The following is a 15,434-nucleotide window of genomic DNA, read 5'->3' as shown; positions in this document are numbered from 1 at the left end:
AAAAGTCTCTAAGTGAGAACGTGGATTTGAGAAAGCAGGAACAGAGGTGAAAGAACAAACGAGAATATAGGGGGCGGGGCACAAGTCGAGACGAGGAGGCCGCACGAGACACCAGGCCGCACGAGGCGCGGACAAAGAAACGACTAATTACACACAAATTTGCAACACCTACAAAACCAAAACCAAATAGAAACACACAATAACACATACACAACAAAATACGCAGCGGAAATTTGACAAAGAAACGAACGGGAAAACACTCAAACTTTGATGCCGTGGAGAGATCAAAGCAAGCCAGTCGCTCGAGGACCGGAATATATATATATATATATATATATATATATATATAAATATATATATATATATATATATATATATATATATATATACCGTATATATAATATATATATACCGTATATATATATATTGTTATGAATTTGGTAATGCAACATCTAGAGCTAGGTAGATCTGAATAGGTAGGTATCGGCTGTCGTGACAGGGACTCTACATGTAATAAGTTCTTGATGTTTAGGCGGTTGTCGGGGTAAGATGTATGAGTGTGGATCTACCTGGAGGTCCGAGTGTTAAATAGTGAGGGATTAAAGGTAACGCCCCTGTGAGTCTCACCTAGTAGTCAACCTTTGTCATTATGGCACTGCAAACCACATAAACATTAGTTAGGTCCTTAGCGCAACATTAAATAATCCCCTTTCCCTGACAAGGACTTCGTATTAAATTGACAGGAAACCAGGTCAAAAACACCACCACGATTGGCCGCCACCGTGTACACCTCCAAAGGCCTACAAACCTGGCCGGCACGTGTTATGCCAGGACCGCAGGGTCGCGTAACGGGGGAGATGTCAGGAGTCGCGGGAGGCTTTGATTGGCTGAGGAGTGCGCAATGTGACGTCATCGGCCACCATATAGGCGACGGTCGGACGCCATTTCAGGAGTTGTTGAGTCTCTCTGAGCAGACGCGGGCAGGAGTTGAGTTGAGTTCGTGCAGGCACTGGACAACCAGGTCAGTTTTGCCCCCTGCATGAAAGCAGCCAAACGGTCACCCCACCACCTCCAGCTTGGACTCTTGGCACTATACAATGTTTGTTGTAGGCTTCATGCACTTGTCTGCGCACTCGGACACGGCCATATTGACAATAGACCAGAAATCTAGACTCGTCACTGAAGATCACGTGATTCCAGTGTCCTGGCTGCCATTGTCGGTGCTCTCTGGCCCACTGCAATCGGCGGTGTTGTCTGGTCAGGCGTGGCTTTCTCAGGACGCCTGGCACGATAGCCTGCTTGAACCAGTCATTGGTTGACTAGCCTTCTGGATACAGGCACATTCATCAGTTGCTGCCACTCAGCCCTAAGCCGATTAGCTGACTTGGTACGGCCATTGCGGACTAACCGGTGCAGCTGGCGATCATCCCTCCTTGTGGTTCTGCGGGGACGTCCTGGCCTCGGTATTGGAGTAGGGACACCCTCTGAGCATTTCGCTTCAGGATATTTGACACCTGACTTGAATGATGCCATACTGCCGAGCAATAGCACGCTCTTTCATGCCGTAATTTCGTAAAGCCACCACTCCATGACAAACAGCATTGTCGAGTTGACGGACCATCTCCAGAGGAAGCGGCAATAACTTTTGGAGATGTGCAGCAGTTGTTTTCCACTAATACAGAACACAACAACCCTTGTATACCCGCACTGTGAAGCCAATCGTCAAATGCACCTGTCCGTACATTTTGCGACGCCACCTGTGATATAATCCTGTTGTTGACTTCTTGCTGCGACAGACAATCAGTGACATGGTTCTTTTACAAATAAATCACCAAAGTGTAAAGAAACTCACCAGATTGAAATACTGAGTTAAGAAAGTAAACCCAAGTCAAGAAAAAAAAATATTCCATATTAAATGCCAAGTCTGTATATATATATATATATATATATATATATATATATATATATATATATTATATATATATATATATATATATAGGGTGGTTCGGCCGCCATATTTGTCCAAAATGGATGATAAAGTACATTCCGGCAAGTCCTCGGTCTCTGACGCGATTTTTCATTTGCTTGTCTGTCTGTTTGTTTCTTTGTGAATAGGCATATATCAAAGGTTGTGGACAGATTCGGACGGCATTTGGTGGACAGGTTGGGTGTGTGACGAGGACAAATCGATTCCATTTTGGTGAAGATCTGAATGCAGATCCGGCCTATTAGTGGGATACAAAACGTTAGCTGTTCAGTCTGGTGGACATATGCTCTCTACCGAGTGCCGTTCTAGTTTGATGTACAAACAGCCAGATGGATCCCTGAACAACACGACAACAACATGAGCAACAGGGCTGTGTTTGAAGCACGTTGCTTTGAGCATTCATTGAGATCGTCACATTGTGTCAAGCACGAGCCTCCAACTACATGCACTTGGGAAATTTGACGACAGTTTTGGGTAGTGTTTGCTCCTGATCCTGAGAATCATTTGAAGAACACTGAATCATTTCAATGGCAGCACTTTCACTCAGGTGCAGTCTTGCAATCGATGACAAGACTATTGGTCAACGTCATGTTCATGTGCTCTCGGTCTCTCGCTCTCGGTCGGTCTCTCTCGGTCGGTCTCTCTCGGTCGGTCTCTCTGTCTCTGTCTCTGTCTCTGTCTCTGTCTCTCTCTCTCTCTCTCTCTCTCTCTCTCTCTCTCTCTCTCTCTCTTCTCTCTCTCTCTCTCTGTGTCTCTCTGTCTCTCTGTCTCTCTCTCTCTCTCTCTCTCTCTCTCTCTCTGTCTCTCTCTCTCTCTCTCTCTCTCTCTCTCTCTCTCTCTCTCATATTGGCTTCAAAATTTCCCCTAATATTCATTAAAAGTTTCATAAAATGCTAATTTGAGATTTACTGCCAGTAGCTTGATGGCAGGGAAAAATAAAACATGCCACTTTTACACAAACATCCGCTCCTGCCCCCCAATCCTCCCCACCCCATTTTTTTGGCCAAGTCTGCATCTATCTAGGCCTTCAACTATGCTGTTGGGGTTTCCTCCATCTCTCCACTGTTCCATTTGCTGCATCCTGTTTTGTCTGTTACATCCCGATCTGTTCAGTGTATCAGCTCTTCCACAAGCCTCGACTGCGTACACAAAAAAAATAAAAGCCGTCAAAAAAGCTGTTCAAAATTTAGGAAATTAATGACGTGAGGGCACAAAGAGAGCACACAGGTAGGAGACAGTGTAAAATATCAGGTAAAGAACAAAGATAGTGAGGAAGCGCAGGTGAGGGGCAGAAGCAGACACGAGGGGAGGAGACGGTGGAAAAAAGTGGGCCTGGGGTGAGGACAGATAAAAAGAGTGGGCCTGGGGTGGAGACAATTTTAAAAAGGGTGTAGGTGGAAGCAGCAAGAAAAAACAAACATACATGAGATGGTCTGCAAAAAAAGAGTGGGTGTGAGTGGAGGCAGGGAGCAGAAAAAGGTGTCGCGGCCACTATGCCGAATAAAAGAGAATGTAAGGTGTGGAGATTTTTTTTTCTTTCTGTATACAACATCGAGGCTCGTGAAACAGCTAACATTAATCACACAAAAAATCTGACAGACACATAAAACATATAATAAGGGGAGCGGTAGACAAGATGGGGAGAGAGGGGGAAGGACACAAACACAACATTTGAGAGTAGGGACATCGGGAAATCTATGGGAGGGAGAGGGCTTGGGGGTGGGGGGAGGAGGTGTGGGAAGGGGGGGGGGGGTAGAAGTATAAAACACATGGACACTGCAAGGACTTCCAGTAAAGAAATTGGTATTTCAAAAAAGTGGATCTGGGGTGAATTAGCAGGGGTAGAAAACATCAAGGTTTTGGATGGGGGTGAACAGCTGTTTTAAAGACATGGAGGGAGGAGTGGGATTGAAGAGAGTGAGGGAGTTTGTTCCAGAGGAGAAAAGGGGAATGAAAGAGTGAAGGTGAGCAGAGAGTCTTGATTTTGGCAGTTTAAACATAAGAGGGTTGCTGGCAGATCTTGTGCGACCTGTAGGAATATTTGGGGGACAGTGCCCAGAGAGAGCTGGGGGAGCAAGGCCGGAGAAGAGTCGGTAGAAGACAGAAAGACCACCAACCTGCCTGCAGTGAGTGAGTGAAAGGCCATTGGAGTTAGCTTCATCGCAGGAGATTCCAATGATTTTGAAAGCTTTGGTTTCAACAGCGTGAAGCCGAGCTAGGTGTGAGGCAGGAGCCCCGGCAAAGAGGGGAGAACAGTATTACATTGAGCTGCGGATGAAAGCCTTGTATATGGTGAGGGGCTCAGGTGTGCCAAGGAAGGACTTCGCACAATGGAGGATGCCCAATCGGCGACTGGCTTTAGAGGCCAGCTTGGAAATGTGGTTTTCCCAGGAAAGATCATGGCAGATAGTGAGACCCAAAAGCTTGAATGACAGAACTTCTTGGAGAGGATTGTGAGAAAGTAGATGGGCGGGTTGTCCAGTCGGTCTTTTCGGAGAGACATAGTAAGAGTGTGAGATTTGTCAGGATTGAAAGACATGTTCCACTTGTTTGACCAGTCTGTGATTTTGTCCAGGTCTGCAGAGAGTGCGGAGACTGCCGATCTGAGGGATGAGGAATGGAGCGGCAGAGAGTGGAGTCATCAGCAAAGAGATAGAGAGGATTTTCCAGAGTCAGAGAGATCATTGACGAAGACCAGAAAAAGCACAGGGCCCAGAACACTGCCTTGGGGAACTCCAGCCTGAACAGGAAGGTGAGTTGAGAGAAATCCATTTAGCGCCACAAGTCGACGACGACCAGAGAGGAAGTCCACAAGCCATGCATAGAGATTTCCATGGATACCACAGGAGGAGTGTTTGGTGAGCAGAGCTGGGTGCCAGACCGTATCGAAGGCACATGATATGTCAAGGGAGACAGCTCTAATTTCCTGTCTGGCATTGAGGACCTCCATCCATTGTTGAGACAGCAGAAGCAGCATGTCCAGAGTAGAATGACCTGGTCTGAATCCAAATTGATGATCAGAGATCAAGCCATTGGAGAAGAGGAAGGATTTGATATCCGAAGCAATGATGGATTCCATGACTTTGCTGATAATTGGGAGCAGGCTGATTGGTCTGTAGTTGCCAGGATCTGTTTTTGCACCTTTTTTGTGTAAAGCGATAATGTTTGCTGATTTCCAAGATGATGGCAGATGACCTTTTTTTTTTTTTGTATACTGAATCGAGGCTCGTGAAAGAGCTAACATTTATTTCACAAACAAATCAACCAGACAAACAAAATATATAAAAAGAGGGAGCGGAAGACAAGATGGGGAGAGAAGGGGAAGCACACAAGCACAACATAAAGAGAGGGCGACGATTGACCAGTCCTCTCTTGAGCAAAAGAGAGGGCGACGAGAACAGAGAGAGGGTGAGGAGCGGCATAGCAGGATTTTAGCACCCATTGGCTGATGCCGCCAGGTCCAGTTGCAGAATCAGTCGAGGTTTGACAAAAACTTCTCCACCTTGTCAGAAGAGAAGGACACAGTCCAGGAGCAGCTGGGTTTGACTGGGTAAGGTGGGTAGAGAGAGAGATGGGTTTGGGACACAAGATTTTGAGGCAAACACAGAGTTGAGGCATTTGGCTTTGTCACGTGCGGTGTCAACTGTGTAGCCATTTGAGGTAAGGGAGGGGGTGGAAGGGGAACAAACACCAGAAACAGATTTGACTGGCCGCCACCAGGATTTGGAGGAAGGAGACAGGTTTGAGAGTTCATTCTTAGGTGTGGAGAGATAGTGCTTCCTGGCACTCCTGAGGGTAGACACGCACTGCTTGGTGGAATGAACTGAGATTGCCTTCAGTTGGATTAGCCTTCCAGGAGGCAAAGGCAACTTGTTTCAGGGCAACTGCCTCACCACAAGATTCAGTGTACCATGGACGGCAGGAAGGGTATGAAAACTGAAGACGAGATGGGATAAATCTGTGCATGAGAGAGAGCAGTTTACTTTGGAAGAATTCCCAGGAAGTGTTGATGTCAGAGGCAGTAGAAATGGGAGACCAGTCCAGATGATTGATGACTGCTTGAAGACCATGCCAGTCGGCCTGAGTGAAATGCCAGACTCGTCGACGCTGAAGAGGCTCTCTGAGAATGGCCAGAAAGATATCCGAGTTGCTGTCATGAAGGCGGAGACAGCAAAAAACAGCTCTAATGGGGGCGGAGACATGGTGAAAAACAGCTGTCATGGGGCGGAGATAAGGTGATAAAGAGCATCAGAGGGGCAGAGACAGTGATATTATCAAGGGGTGAGGGGATGGAGACACGGTGATGTAATACAGTAGTGGGAGAGGGACAGAGGAAGTGATGTAATCGTGTGAGAGAGGCGGAGACTGATGCAACAGTGGTAGAGGGGCGGAGCCAGTGATGTAATAGCGGGAGAGGAGCGGAGCCAGTGATGTAATAATGGGAGAGGGGCAGAGTCAGTGATGTAAGAGGGAATGGGGCGAAGCCAGGGATGCAATAGCGGTAGATGGGCGGTGACAGTGATGTAATGGAGGGAGTGGGGTGGAGCCAGTGTTGAAGAGCGGGAGAGGGGCAGAGCCAGTGATGTAATAGCGGGAGAGCGGCGGAGACAGTGACGTAATAGAGGGAGGGGCAGAGCCAGTGATGTAATAGTGGGAGATTGGCAGAGCCAGGAATGTAATAGAGGGAGAGGGGCGGAGCCAGTGATGGAATAGTGGGAGAGAGGCGGAGCCACGGATGTAATAGCAGGAGTCGGGCAGAGCCATGGATGTAATAGCGGGAGAGGGGTGGAGTCAGTGATGTAATTGAGAGAGAGGGGCGGAGCCAGTGTTGAAGAGCAGGAGAGGGGCAGAGCCAGTGTTGAAGAGGGGGAGAGGGGCGGAGTCAGTGATGTAATGGAGAGAGAGGGGCGGAGCCAGTGTTGAAGAGCAGGAGAGGGGCGGAGCCAGTGTTGAAGAGGGGGAGAGGGGCGGAGTCAGTGATGTAATGGAGAGAGAGGGGTGGAGCCAGTGTTGAAGAGCGGGAGAGGGGCGGAGCCAGTGTTGAAGAGCGGGAGGGGCGGAGCCAGTGTTGAAGAGCGGGAGAGGGGCGGAGCCAGTGTTGAAGAGCGGGAGAGGGGCGGAGCCAGTGTTGAAGAGCGGGAGAGGGGCGGAGCCAGTGAAAAATTAATTTGGCACATCTCGGGATTTGTAAATTGTAATTTGTACTCCACCTTACAGAGCGGCCGCTTGTTGGTCCAGCCTCACCAGTCGCACCCGCAGTATTGAGGCAGACGAGAGGATCGGAGCTCTTATTCCCGTGCCTCATGTGGGAACGCACCCGGAGCCGAACCCGGTCCAGAGCCAGGTCTGCAGCTCGCCCTGCTGTCGCCGCCATGGCCGTGCCGGGCTCGCGCCGCCCGGACCGCGCGCTCGTTCTTGAACTGCACGAGCGCGAGCGTGATTTGCGCGTTCCAACCCGTCTCGTCGTGGCACCTGAAGTCGATCTCTTTCTTGGCCTCGGTCACGATGGTGAAGTACACGTATTTACCTTTACGCTCGACGCAATCTACCGTTTTGATGGAATCGAAGCGCAGCTCTTTGGCCGCTCCACGTCTGGCCTTCAAAAAGCCCTCGTCGGCGTCCGAGATGACGAGACCCTCGGGGGTCAGGGCGCACGTCTTCTTCTTCCACAGTTGCAGGAAATTCTCGCTCCGTTTCTCGAGCTCGCCCTCCTTGATGACCTGCCGGGCCTCGTCCGTGTTTCTCATGGTCACGGACCCGCTCCGAGCCCCCTTTCCCACGGCGTCTCGCTCCGGGATCGCGGAACGTCGAACGCTGCGCTCAGAATGAAGCGCGAAGAGACTCGCACGGCGCTAGGACCCTCCCCTTGCCAACACGTGCAAGACCCCAACCCAAGCCCTTCCCCCGTGCACCGAGACCCCTACGGGTTCCAATCGCGAGCGACGATCCGGTCCAAATGTCGTGCACACCCTCGTGGCGACGCATTTATAGGATGCGCAGTGGGAATGACGTCACACCACCCACCGTCTCAAACTCGGGAATATCGAGCGATCTACCTGGCAGGACACGACCGACCGATCTACCTGGCAGAACACACGAACGACTTACCTGGCAGGGCACACGACCGACCAATATACCTGGCAGGACACACGACCGATCGATCTACCTGGCAGGACAACTCTTAAACGCCTTTTCTAAATTCGGGTCTGAATGTTTTAATTTTTAATTATTTTAACCCTAAAAATCCCATCGCTGTCAATTTCCTTTAAAATATTTCATCCTTTCCTGCATTCATTCTCAAATTTGCCAATCAAATATTTCATCCTTTCCTGCATTCATTCTCAAATTTGCCAATCAAATATTTCATCCTTTCCTGCATTCATTCTCAAATTAGCCAATCAAATATTCATCCTTTCCTGCATTCATTCTCAAATTAGCCAAATATTCATCCTTTCCTGCATTCATCCTCACATTAGCCAATCAAATATTCATCCTTTCCTGCATTCATCCTCACATTAGCCAATCAAATATTCATCCTTTCCTGCATTCACTCAAATTAGCCAATCAAATATTTCATCCTTTCCTGCATTCATTCTCAAATTTGCCAATCAAATATTTCATCCTTTCCTGCATTCATTCTCAAATTTGCCAATCAAATATTTCATCCTTTCCTGCATTCATCCTCAAATTAGCCAATCAAATATTCATCCTTTCCTGCATTCATTCTCAAATTTGCCAATCAAATATTCATCCTTTCCTGCATTCATCCTCAAATTAGCCAATCAAATATTTCATCCTTCCCTGCATTCATTCTCAAATTTGCCAATCAAATATTTCATCCTATCCTGCATTCATTCTCAAATTAGCCAATCAAATATTCATCCTTTCCTGCATTCATTCTCAAATTAGCCAATCAAATATTCATCCTTTCCTGCATTCATTCTCAAATTAGCCAATCAAATATTCATCCTTTCCTGCATTCATTCTCAAATTTGCCAATCAAATATTCATCCTTTCCTGCATTCATTCTCAAATTAGCCAATCAAATATTCATCCTTTCCTGCATTCATTCTCAAATTAGCCAATCAAATATTCATCCTTTCCTGCATTCATTCTCAAATTTGCCAATCAAATATTCATCCTTTCCTGCATTCATTCTCAAATTAGCCAATCAAATATTTCATCCTTTCCTGCATTCATTCTCAAATTTGCCAATCAAATATTCATCCTTTCCTGCATTCATTCTCAAATTTGCCAATCAAATATTCATCCTTTCCTGCATTCATTCTCAAATTTGCCAATCAAATATTTCATCCTTTCCTGCATTCATCCTCACATTAGCCAATCAAATATTCATCCTTTCCTGCATTCATTCTCAAATTAGCCAATCAAATATTCATCCTTTCCTGCATTCATTCTCAAATTAGCCAATCAAATATTCATCCTTTCCTGCGTTCTCAAATTTGCCAATCAAATTCATCCTTTCCTGCATTCATTCTCAAATTAGCCAATCAAATATTCATCCTTTCCTGCATTCATTCTCAAATTAGCCAATCAAATATTCATCCTTTCCTGCATTCATTCTCAAATTAGCCAATCAAATATTTCATCCTTTCCTGCATTCATCCTCAAATTAGCCAATCAAATATTCATCCTTTCCTGCATTCATCCTCAAATTAGCCAATCAAATATTTCATCCTTTCCTGCATTCATCCTCAAATTAGCCAATCAAATATTCATCCTTTCCTGCATTCATCCTCAAATTAGCCAATCAAATATTCATCCTTTCCTGCATTCATTCTCAAATTAGCCAATCAAATATTCATCCTTTCCTGCGTTCTCAAATTTGCCAATCAAATATTCATCCTTTCCTGCATTTTCTCAAATTAGCCAATCAAATATTCATCCTTTCCTGCATTCATTCTCAAATTAGCCAATCAAATATTCATCCTTTCCTGCATTCATTCTCAAATTAGCCAATCAAATATTTCATCCTTCCCTGCATTCATCCTCAAATTAGCCAATCAAATATTCATCCTTTCCTGCATTTTTTTTTTTTTGTTTTGTTTTGTATACAATATCGAGGCTCGTGAAAGAGCTAACATTAATCACACAGAAAGACAAACCGACACATAAAACATATAACATAGGGAGCGGTAGACAAGATGGGGAGAGAGGGGGAAGGACACAAACACAACATTTGAGAGCAGGGACCGAGAGACATGGAGACATCGAGAGATCTGAGAGAGGGCGAGGGCTTTGGGGGGGGGGGGGCGTGGGAAGGGGGCAGTGGGAGAGGTATAAAACATATGGACACTGCCAGGACTTCCAGGAAAGAAGTTGGAATTTCAAACAAGGTGGATCTGGGGTGAATTAGCGGGGGTAGAAAAGATCATGGTTTTGGATGGGGGAAGATAAGAGATGGTGGTGAACAGCTGTTTTAAAGACCTGGAGGGAGGAGTGGGATTGAAGGGAGTGAGGGAGTTTGTTCCAGAGGCGGGAGAAAAGAGGAATGAAAGAGTGAAGGTGAGCGGAGAGCCGAGATTTCGGCAGTTTAACCATCAGAGGGTTGCTGGCAGATCTTGTGCGACCTGTAGGAATATTTGGGGGACAGAGCACAGAGAGAGCTGGGGGTGCAAGGCCGGAGAGGAGTCGGTAGAAGACAGAAAGACCACCTACCTGCCTGCGGTGAGTGAGTGAAAGGCCCTCAGAGATAGCTTCATCGCGGGAGATTCCAATAATTCTGAAAGCTTTGGTTTCAACAGCGTGAAGCCGAGCTAGGTGTGAGGCAGGAGCACCGGCCCATAGGGGAGAACAGTATTCCATTGAGCTGCGGATGAAAGCCTTGTATGTGGTGAGGAGCTCAGGTGTGCCGAGGAAGGACTTCGCACGACGGAGGATGCCCAGTCGGCGACTGGCTTTGGAGGCCAGCTTGGAAATGTGGTTTTCCCAAGAAAGATCATGGCAGATAGTGAGACCCAAAATCTTGAGCGACAGAACTTCTTGGAGAGGATTGTTGAGAAAGTAGATGGGAGGGTTGTCCAGTCGATCTTTTCGGAGAGACATAGTAAGAGTGTGAGATTTGTCAGGATTGAAAGACATGTTCCACTTGTTTGACCAGTCTGTGATTTTGTCCAGGTCTTCAGAGAGTGAGGAGGCAGCAGACTGCCGATCTGAGGGAAGAGGAATGGAGCGGCAGAGAGTGGAGTCATCAGCAAAGAGATAGAGAGGATTTTCGAGAGAGTCAGAGAGATCATTGATGAAGACCAGAAAAAGCACGGGGCCCAGAACACTGCCTTGGGGAACTCCAGCCTGAACAGGAAGAGGAGATGAGAGAAACCCATTCAGGGCCACACGTTGACGACGACTAGAGAGGAAGTCCGCCAGCCATGCGTGGAGATTTCCATGGATACCAAAAGAGGAGAGTTTGGTGAGTAGAGCGGGGTGCCAGACCGTGTCGAAGGCACGTGATATGTCAAGGGAGACAGCTCTAATTTCCTGTTTGGCATTGAGGACCTCCATCCATTGTTGAGACAGCAGAAGCAGCATGTCCAGAGTAGAGTGACCTGGTCTGAAACCAAATTGATGATCAGAGATCAAGCCATTGGAGAAGAGGAAAGATTTCATATCAGAAGCAATGATGGATTCCATGACTTTGCTGATAATTGGGAGAAGGCTGATTGGTCTGTAGTTGCTAGGATCTGTTTTTGCACCTTTTTTGTGTAAAGCGGTGATGTTGGCTGATTTCCAAGCAGATGGCAGTTGACCTTGAGCAAAAGAGAGGGTGAAGAGAACAGAGAGAGGGTGAGATAGAGCAGCAGAGCAGGATTTTAGGACCCGTGGGCTGATGCCGTCGGGTCCAGTTGCAGAATCAGAGTCGAGGGTTGACAGAAACTTTTCCACCTTGTCAGGAGGAAAGGACACGGAGTCCAGGAGCAGCAGGGTACGACTGGGTATGGTGGGTACAGAGAGGGATGGGTTTGGGACACAAGATTTAGAGGCAAACACAGAGTTGAGGCATTCAGCTTTTTCACGTGCGGAGTCAGCTGTGTAGCCGTTTGAGGTAAGGGAGGGGATGGAGGGGGAACAAACACCAGAAACGGATTTGACCAGACGCCACCAGGATTTGGAAGAGGGAGACAGATAAGAGAGTTCGGTCTTGAGAACGGAGAGATATTGTTTCCTGGCTCTCCTGAGGGTGGACACACACTTGTTTCGGGCTTTGTGAAAGGAAATGAGATTTCCTTCCGTTGGATTTGCTTTCCAGGAGACGAAGGCAAGTTGTTTCTGGGCAACAGCCTCACCACAAGATTCCGTGTACCATGGACGGGAGGAAGGGTATGACAACTGAAGACGAGATGGGATAAATCTGTGCTTGAGAGAGAGCAATTTACTTTGGAAGAATTCCCAGGATGAGTTGATGTCAGAGGTGGTAGAGATGGGAGACCAGTCCAGATGATTGATGGCTGCTTGAAGACCGTGCCAGTTGGCCTGAGTGAAATGCCAGACTCGTCGACGCTGAGCAGGCTCCCTGAGGATGGTCAGAGAGATGTCCACTTTAACAAGGACATGATCAGATGTTCCGATCGGAGCAGAAGAAGAGCAGCAGACATTTTCAGGGAAGTTAGTCATAACCAAGTCCAGAAGAGATGTTCCGTTGACTGAGATCCGGGTCGGGAAATTGACAGATTGTGTCAGTCCCAGTGAGTCGCAGAAGTCCTTTGCTGAGGAGCCATGGCTGGTGAGAGAGGTACCCACACCCAGCCAACTGGCATGATGACAGTTGAAATCACCACATATGAGGGAGAGAGAGTTGGGATGAGTAGATAGAAGTTGGTCCATATCATCAGACAGCGAGATGTAGATGGAGTCATCACTGTTTGGTGGACGGTACAACACACATATGAACAAGAGGTGGGAGCGAAGGGGAAGCCGTAGCCAGAGGTATTCCTGGGGGTGAGGTGGAGAGAGTGCAGTGCAGGGCGAGTGAGGAAGAGAGTTTTTGATAAAGATAGCAACCCCGCCTCCAGGACGAGGCTCAGGTCTATCATACCGGAGGAGGGAGTAGCCCGGGAGAGATACTATGGAATCAGAGACATCATAAAGGAGGAAAGTTTCTGTTAAGCAGATCACGTCTGGTTTGACAGAAGCAACCTGTATGGAGAGATCGGTTAAGTTTGAACGAAGGCCCCGGATGTTTGAGGTCCATACCGTTAATGAAGAGGAAGGGGGAGCATCAGATACAGAACAGGGGGGAGGAGGGGTAGGGTAAGATGTGGAAGAGGTGGAAGAGGTAGGGAGAAATCTCATTTGAGAATTCATTCTCAAATTAGCCAATCAAATATTTCATCCTTCCCTGCATTCATCCTCAAATTAGCCAATCAAATATTCATCCTTTCCTGCATTCATTCTCAAATTAGCCAATCAAATATTCATCCTTTCCTGCGTTCTCAAATTTGCCAATCAAATATTCATCCTTTCCTGCATTTTCTCAAATTAGCCAATCAAATATTCATCCTTTCCTGCATTCATTCTCAAATTAGCCAATCAAATATTCATCCTTTCCTGCATTCACTCAAATTAGCCAATCAAATATTTCATCCTTTCCTGCATTCATTCTCAAATTAGCCAATCAAATATTCATCCTTTCCTGCATTCATTCTCAAATTAGCCAATCAAATATTTCATCCTTTCCTGCATTCATTCTCAAATTAGCCAATCAAATATTTCGCCCTTGCAGATGTGATACTTAATATGTATATCGTGGGCAAGAGGTAGTTGGGGAGTCGAGTTTGTTACCCCCACCACCGAAGGTGCATGGAGGTTATACTTTCACCCATTTGTTTGTGAGCAGGTTATCTTAAAAGGTGGTGGATGGATTTGGACGAAATTTGGTGGACAGGTTGGTTGTGTGACAAAGACGAAATTATTAGACTTTGCTTCAGGTCCAAATCCAGATCCGACCTATCAGTGGGTTACAGAACGTGACCAGTTCAGCCTGGTGGGGTATGCATCCTACCATGTGCCGTTCTGGTGTCAGTTTATTTGATGTACCACACGCTTGTGTTAGTGAAGTAGCTTCTTGGCAAAGGTTGGCCATTGCATTCACATCATTGTCCATACGTGCTCCATCAAGCAAGGAAGCAGCACAGAGCATTTAAGTCTTTGGAGACGGTCGAACTGAGAGAAACAACAACAGAGGCTGCAGATTTTGTGATAACTGGGTCAGGGGATTTCAGGAGTGAAGAGGGTGGATAGAAGGAGAATGGATTAACTGAGGGAGGAGGATGGTGGACAGATGAGCTTGAGGGGGGGATTGGTGAAATTCCGGCTAAGATGGTCTGGACATTTGGTGTGGATGGGGGAAGAGAGAATGGCAAAGAGAGCGGATAAGTTAATGGAACAAGGTATGAATAAAAGAGGTAGACCATAGATGAGATGGGAGGATTGTGTGAAGAGGGATATCAGTAAGGTGGTGGTGGTTGGAGAGTGGAGAGAGTTGGCTGACAGAGGGGAGTGGAGGATATTCATGATAAAGGCAGGAGCTTGGTGCCATCGGACCTCAACCATTATAAAAAGAGAAGTATAACTTGGCCGGGGACTGAACCACCGAGCTCGCAGACTCAATGGACATTCTCACTATTAGATTTCGGGTCAGTTATATAAAGAGCCGTCTTGCATAAGGTGTGGAGGGAAGGCCAGGGGGAGGTGGGCAGGTAAAGTATGGCAAGGAGTCTCCCATCATTCAGCCATGGGGCTATGACATCTCCACCACCAAGTATGGCAAGGAGTCTCCCATCATTAAGGGCCATGACATCTCCACCACCAAGTACGGCAAGGAGTCTCCCATCATTAAGGGCCATGACATCTCCACCACCAAGTATTGCAAGGAATCTCCCATCATTCAGGGCCATGACATCTCCACCACCAAATACGGCAAGGAGTCTCCCCATCATTCAGCACCATGACATCTCCACCACGAAGTATTGCAAGGAATCTCCCATCATTCAGGGCCATGACATCACCACCAAATACGGCAAGGAGTCTCCCCATCATTCAGCACCATGACATCTCCACCACCAAGTACGGCAAGGAGTCTCCCCATCATTCAGGGCCATGACATCTCCACCACCAAGTATTGCAAGGAATCTCCCATCATTCAAGGCCATGACATCTCCACCACCAAATACGGCAAGGAGTCTCCCCATCATTCAGCACCATGGCATCTCCACCACCAAATACGGCAAGGAGTCTCCCCATCATTCAGGGCCATGACATCTCCACCACCAAGTATTGCAAGGAATCTCCCATCATTCAAGGCCATGACATCTCCACCACCAAATACGGCAAGGAGTCTCCCCATCATTCAGCACCATGACATCTCCACCACCAAATACGGCAAGGAGTCTCCCATCATTCAGCACCATGACATCTCCACCACCAAATA

General features: G+C 47.2%; 1 protein-coding gene across 3 annotated transcripts in view; it reads right to left on the bottom strand.

Annotated features, from left to right (window-relative positions):
- The window catches only part of LOC137432257 (pleckstrin homology-like domain family A member 2), a 42,673-nt gene extending 34,754 nt beyond the window's left edge, over positions 1 to 7,919 (bottom strand). Inside the window, exons 1-2 of one of the 3 annotated variants that reach the window (XR_010985464.1) lie at positions 7,198 to 7,919; positions 5,971 to 6,170 (exon numbers count right to left, since the gene is read on the bottom strand). Coding sequence is in view for 1 of the 3 variants with exons in the window: in XM_068124029.1 (XP_067980130.1) it covers positions 7,276 to 7,734 (459 nt within the window). In the remaining 2 variants the exon portion in view is untranslated. The remainder of the gene's footprint in view (positions 1 to 5,970; positions 6,171 to 7,197) is intronic. The other 2 variants (XR_010985463.1, XM_068124029.1) reach the window with 2 other exon arrangements.
- Positions 7,920 to 15,434: the final 7,515 nt, after the last annotated feature.

The sequence above is a fragment of the Myxine glutinosa genome, chromosome 8, assembly GCF_964187855.1.
Source record: "Myxine glutinosa chromosome 8, kmMyxGlut1.1, whole genome shotgun sequence".
Classification (NCBI taxonomy): domain Eukaryota; kingdom Metazoa; phylum Chordata; class Myxini; order Myxiniformes; family Myxinidae; genus Myxine; species Myxine glutinosa.
The sequence above is the reverse complement of the archived record's forward strand: the minus strand, read 5'-3'. Positions and strand labels throughout refer to the sequence as shown.